Below are 6,418 nucleotides of genomic sequence, written 5' to 3'. Positions count from 1 at the left end.
GAGAGAAATTGAAATAGATTTGAGAATAAAATCATCCCTAGGAGCTATCTCCCATCTATTTTAACCCTTCCCAAGCTATTTCCAATCCTGTGAGAGCCATCCATGGCTAATTATGACATCTCCCATTAAGGAACTGGTTGGTTCCATTCTAACCAAACCAGATTTGGTTCTCAACCATGTCTAATCCAGTTTCTATCTTTCTTGTTTCTTCCAATTGAGGTTTCCAACTTGCGATATCTTTCATTTAGACCTTTAATTATTCTTAATTTTGGGTTAATTGAAAATCGAGTGTGTTTTTGAAAATTAATGGCATTCATTCGTATCTTAATTGTTACTAAGTTCACACGGGTACTGTTATCATTTCTATATCATTTCAAACCCTAAAATCATATACTCATTTTTCAAATTTCAAATGACAATCCATATACATTTTTAACCCTGTAACATCATTATATACATACTACTCAATCATATATCAATTCCACATTCAATCATTATCATGTATCTATTCATATTAGTCATGTAATTCATACTTTACAGTTTAGTCCTTCAGATGCCAAAATCACCAGAATTACACATGTATATAAATTAATAAGTATAATCATACAATTCAAGCATAATATAAAATAACATAGTAAGTTTCATATGAACTTGCCTGACAAAAACGACAATAGACAATGTGTCAGGGACTAATCTACAATTTCTCTTTTTTCTCGATTACCTTCCGACTGATTCAAATCCCGATCTATAATAATTCATTTCCATTTATCAATTCTAAAAGTCTTTTAACGGTCTATTATAACCATAAGTTGGTTTAATTTTTATTTTCAAAAATTCCCTAAAGTTTTGCATTTTATTCAATTTAGTCCCAAAAATCGAAATAGCTATATCTTTCAAATTTAAGCTTAGTTTTTGTCCAATTTCAATTTCATCCTTATATAATCGTCTATTATCTATAATTATATAATTTTAACATCAATTTCAAAATATTTATACTTTATCCCTACGCTCAAAATTAACAATTGAACTTTACAAACTAGTCATTTTTTCATATCTAAGTATTAAATCTAACCAAATAACACCAATTTCATCAAGCATTCATCAATGATAACATTTTTAAGCTTTAACAATTTTGAAAAATAACATACAGGTTAACTAAATCGAGCTACCAAAATCTCAAAAACATAAAAATTACAAGAAAATGACTAAATTGAGCATACCTAATTTTGACTAAAATTTTAAGTTTCCATACCCATTTTTCTTTTCTTTTCTTTCATATTTTGAAGAAGATGAATGATAATACCTTTGTTTTCCTTTTATTTAATTATCTTATATACTTTAATTAGTTTTAAATCAAACTTTATTAATTAGTTAATTTTTAATTTAACTAATATTAAACATAGTTAAAGAAATTTGGTCCACCACCGTTGAACATAATTAGAAGGGTCCAACTGCTCAATTGGGTCCTTCAATTAATTTAAAAATACATAACGATTAACTTTTACTACTTTTATGATTTAGTCCTTATACATTAATTAGTTACTAATTCGACAAAATTACCTATCCAAAAACTTTAGGGTCGAAACACTTGTATCTTCATTATCCAATGAACAAATTTGTCAGACCAAAATTTGATATAACACTATAATTGACTTGTAAATATTAATTAATACTATTTACTAACTTGATCATTGGAGAACGGGGTTTCGAAATCACTGTTTTTAGCACAACTAAAAAATGGGTTGTTACAAGTACAAAGTCCACGAACATGTGATAATAGTTAGCATGGGCCCTGCTAACGAGTTATAATAGTTAGCTCATAGTTTTGCTATTGGGTTGAACTTTTATTTTATTCTTGTTGATACATTGATACAACAAGTAGAGAGTGATGGTAGCTATGGAGGTCAGTTCACCCAATTAGGACGGAGAGCCGGAGGTTACAGAGAATAAAGGTTAAAAGAGTATAAAGGTTAAAAGTTGGAGGAGTGTTGACAAAGTGTAGGTTTAGTTTTCTTAAAGAGTCGATCTCTTCTTCCTGAAGGTATTTATAAGCAAGAGTCCCATGTAAGATGGTATTAACGTGTTGGGTTAGCCATCATTACGGAATGCGTGGGGATGTCTTTGATGAGACAAGGATGTCTATAAGAAAATAGATCTTATCATTCATTCTGACTTGATGAGATAAAGCAGTTGAGTCCACATGATATTTAATGACCAACAACTTCATATACCGACGAAGATTAAGTTTTTCGTTGTTCGAATGGTCGTCCCAAAATGGTGGTCGTCCCAAAATGGTGAGTTCGTAGTTGTCCATCCAATATCAACATCTTTTCTAGCTTGCCACGTGTCATATTACAAATGGAGGGTATAACAATTCCCTTGGTATGTGTGGATGAACAATTGCGTCTTCCTTTAATCTTAGGAATAACACCTTCGATACTGTTGTGTTGGTAACATAACTGGCATTACAATTTATTATTTTATATTTTTTTTTCTTTCTCACCTATCCTCATTTACATAGGTTAATAGTAGAATGATGATTTTAACAAGTTGTGGTTATACTAACTGAACAATAGTTGCTCATTCTTTTCTCCTCTTTTCAAATATATAGCGGATAGTGGTGTAGAAGCCTAGTTTTTCAGAGCTGAAAGTCTATCATGGGAGCCTAGTTAGCATTTTAATCATTTTTTTTGGACAATAGGACTCTAATTTGAAATAACACAACTTGTGTTACTAAGCTCTTACACCTTTTTCTTTAAGAAATGGGGATAGGAAACTTTTTATTAAATAAAAGGCTTTATATTATATTAGAGACAATACTCCACCTTTGGCTTAGACTTAAAACTCTCGAGTCATAGTTGGCCTATACCTGCGAGCTAGAATCCTCAGCTTCAGCCTTCAAGCCAGACGAAATTGGAAAATTCAGTAAAAATGAGCACTCGAAGGGAGAATAGACATGAAATTCTTATATTTTAGCCCTTCTTATACTACCAAAATCAAGTTCCTTAAACTTAACCCTATGAAAATTTTTGCTGAACATAATATGAAAACAAGGACAAGGAACCTTGACATAAAACAAGTAAATAGCAACCAAACTGAAAACATAAATTCCACAAACAACTCGAAGCAGTGCAGTTATCATAAAATTCAAACAAAATTTCTAAAACCATAAATGTAGGCAATACCCTTGAATGTAATTATAAAGGCCAAAAATCAAGCAATACCCCTTTACCCTAACCCTAAGCCTTATCAGCCTTGGCAGCAGTAGCAGCAGCTTGACCTCTGAGCCTACCAGTCCTCCTTGCAGCAATAAGACCAACCTTTTGCCCAGGAGGAGCATCACGTCTAACAGTGCTAGCATGACCAATGTGTTGATGGTTACCACCTCCGTGGGGATGCTCAACTGGATTCATAGCCACACCACGTACCTTAGGCCAGCAATTCCTCTTCACCCTAAACTTGTGGAAAGCATTACCAGCTTTGAGAAGAGGCTTCTCAGTCCTACCACCACCAGCAACCTGCCCAATCATGGCGCGGCAACCACTTGGAACAATCTTCTTTGAACCGGATGGTAGCTTGATTCTGTAAGATCACACACCGAAACAACCAATTACCCCAAACTTCAACCACCACGTTGATATATAATGAAGCACTATGATACTGATTTCATCCATATCATTTTTTGATACCGATTTCGCTATTAAACATTTAGAGCATGCAGCAATGAACGTGATAATGAATTTTACGCAAAAAAGACAAAAGGATAATGAAATGTGACAACAAAAGGATAATGAAATGTGACATGTAAAGGCCAGTAACCAATAGAAGCTAAATGAACACTATTCGTCAAACTAAAACCAATACATGTGTTTCGATGGATAATTAAAGCAACGTCACTATTTCTAGGCATTTACCACTTCTATAGAGCTCCTTTGCCATAAACAAGGCATATAATTAAAGCAAATAAATCGAAATTAAAATTAAAATTAAAACAAGAGTATGAAATTAGAGACCTGGTAGTGTCGTTATCAGGGTTGTGACTAATAACAATGGCATAATCACCAGAAGCCCTAGCGAAAACCCCACGATCACCAACGTGGTGTTCGACGTTGCAAACGACAGCTCCTTCGGGGATAGATCTAAGAGGCAACACGTTTCCGACCATAAGGGTGGCCTTCTTACCACAGTACACGAACTGTCCGGTGTACATACCCTCAGCAGCGACGAACAGTTCCTTCTGCTTCTTGTAACGGAACGGGTGACGGAACACGACGCGAGCTAAGGGCGCACCGCGGCCTGGGTCGTGGATAACATCGGTGACGACGCCTTTGAGGTAGCCGTTTCGTTCACCGAAGTCGAGGCTGCGAAAACGGGCGGGACCCTTGCGGTGGTGGGTGTGGGCCTTGAAGACGGAACCCGCACCCTTACGCTGAGCTCGGATGACACGACCCATTTGGACGGCTGTAAGAACTCTCTCTTGGAGGCGGCAGAGAGTAGTGAAATGAGGTTAGGGTTTGGAAGAAAATCTAATAAATAGATTATCCCGGCTAGGGTTTCTAGGATCGAAATTTGGGCTAAAAAGGAGAAAAAGAAATGGATTTTGGCAAGAGCCAACTCAAAATCACCATTTTTAGCCCAATAACCCTTTGGTACACTTGGATTTGGAAGCTTTTACAAACCCAAAGCCCAATTTCAGTAAACCGTAGGGATTGCTCAGGATCGAATTTGTAACTGGTATTATAAAATCTACAGAGACAAAGCCAAGGGGGCTGACAGGCCCCATTGGTCAGTGGAAAATTTTCATTAATGTTTTCTCTTAAATATTAATCATTCAATTTAAGTCTTTTAGTTATTTGAACAAATGAAAATTTTCTATTTTCTTTTAGTTAAAATAAAACTTTTAGCTTTGGTTTCCTCGAAAATTTAAAAGTTTATCTCCATCTTCCCTTAACAATGATTTTGATCTCATTCTTGCTTATATACATATCATTTTCACTTCACTAATAATTCAGTCGACTAAAGAGAACACTTTTTAAGTTCTGAAATTTTCAAATCAAGTTTTAAATGTGATTATATGGTAGTGAGCTATTTTGATATAAATTATAAATACATTAGTTGATTTTTAATTTTATAATTAAAGTTTTGAAATCCCTATGTATGACATTTAATTATTCTTAAGAGTTAGTATTTGATACATTGATGGTTTTTTTTTATTCCACAAGTAGACTTAAAAACTTATGTCTCTTTTTAAAAATATTTATTTTTAATATTTTACTATATCTTATAGAACACTTGTCAATTCTTTTACTTGTGGAGTCTAAAACTCACTAACAAGATACCAAATATATTTTTTTTATTTTTAAATATTAATTAATGACATTTGATGTTTTTAATTCCGTATATGAAATTAAAATCTCCACTATCAATATATTAAATAATTATTCACATTAATGATTTGTTATTAATTAAAATATATATTTAGAATTAAAATTAAATCTTATGTTAAATTTTAAAATATAAAATGAAAAAAATTGACACATGGAGTGACATAAAATAATATGAGTGTTTAATGTGTCAATTATCAATATAAAAGATTATTAACATGTAAATTTTATATAAATTCACAATACTTTGAGAAAAAAAATCACGAATATTTATATATATTTAAATTGAGGCACTATACCAAATTATGCAAAATAAGTAAAGAATTTCAACCGAATACGCAAATTTTCTCAAAAATGAACCATAATAACTCATTGTGCAAAATTTGAAATAAACCAAAACAGTAAACTGAACAAAAAAAAAACAATAATTAAAATAAGGTTTGTTTTGTATTTCTGATTACCAACTCAAAAGCATAATCCGGATTACCTACCCTCAACCCATACATGGGCCCTACCAGTTGGATGCATGTAGGTCTCACAGTGAGGGTTCGCCAAAAGGGCTCGCGAACGCGAGCCTAGTTCACATAATTAGGGAGTTCGCATGTGAAGGCCACGAAGTATAACAGGCAGACTGATGAACACGTGTTAAGTCTAGAGTAGTACATGTGTCAGCATGCATGGAACCTACCTAGAACGTCAATTCCATAAACAGTAATTATGTATATAAATACTCGATTATCCTATTCAATAAGACACAACAAAAACACTCAACAATTGGTGTGGTGAGCGTGGACAAACTTCCGATCAACTGATTTCTTTCAGTTTGAAAAATCACAATGGCTAACCCAAATGAAAAATTCTCTATTAATCTTTCATTTGGATAGGTTGGAGCCTCAAGTTTTGGCAACCAACCCATTGCGATAGATTTATTTGCCGGACGGTTTGCTGACCGACCGGTAAACTTGGGTAATGTAACTCACCCAAGAGTTTTGAGCCCATTTGGCTTGAACATTCCTTCCGGCCGTGGGCTACTA

At 33.7% G+C, this 6,418-nt stretch overlaps 1 protein-coding gene across 1 annotated transcript; it reads right to left on the bottom strand.

The window, feature by feature from the left end:
• Positions 1-3,065: 3,065 nt before the first annotated feature.
• Positions 3,066-4,581, bottom strand: LOC108474161 (60S ribosomal protein L8-3-like). The gene is made up of 2 exons (XM_017776081.2): positions 4,014-4,581; positions 3,066-3,582 (listed from the first exon to the last, which is right to left on the bottom strand). Exons 1-2 carry the CDS (start codon positions 4,451-4,453, stop codon positions 3,240-3,242), a joined length of 783 nt encoding a protein of 260 aa, XP_017631570.1. The 5' UTR covers positions 4,454-4,581; the 3' UTR covers positions 3,066-3,239.
• Between the last annotated feature and the right edge of the window lie 1,837 nt (positions 4,582-6,418).

Source organism: Gossypium arboreum, chromosome 11 (assembly GCF_025698485.1).
Source record: "Gossypium arboreum isolate Shixiya-1 chromosome 11, ASM2569848v2, whole genome shotgun sequence".
Classification (NCBI taxonomy): domain Eukaryota; kingdom Viridiplantae; phylum Streptophyta; class Magnoliopsida; order Malvales; family Malvaceae; genus Gossypium; species Gossypium arboreum.
Note: the sequence above shows the minus strand (reverse complement) of the source record. Positions and strands in the feature narration are given on the sequence as shown.

Excerpts from the sequence above, each read along its gene's own strand:
- LOC108474161 (XM_017776081.2), bottom strand. The coding sequence starts at position 4,453 with ATGGGTCGTGTCATCCGAGCTCAGCGTAAGGGTGCGGGTTCCGTCTTC. Across the intron at positions 3,583-4,013 it reads CCTGATAACGACACTACCAG|AATCAAGCTACCATCCGGTT; the intron begins GTCTCTAATTTC and ends GTGATCTTACAG.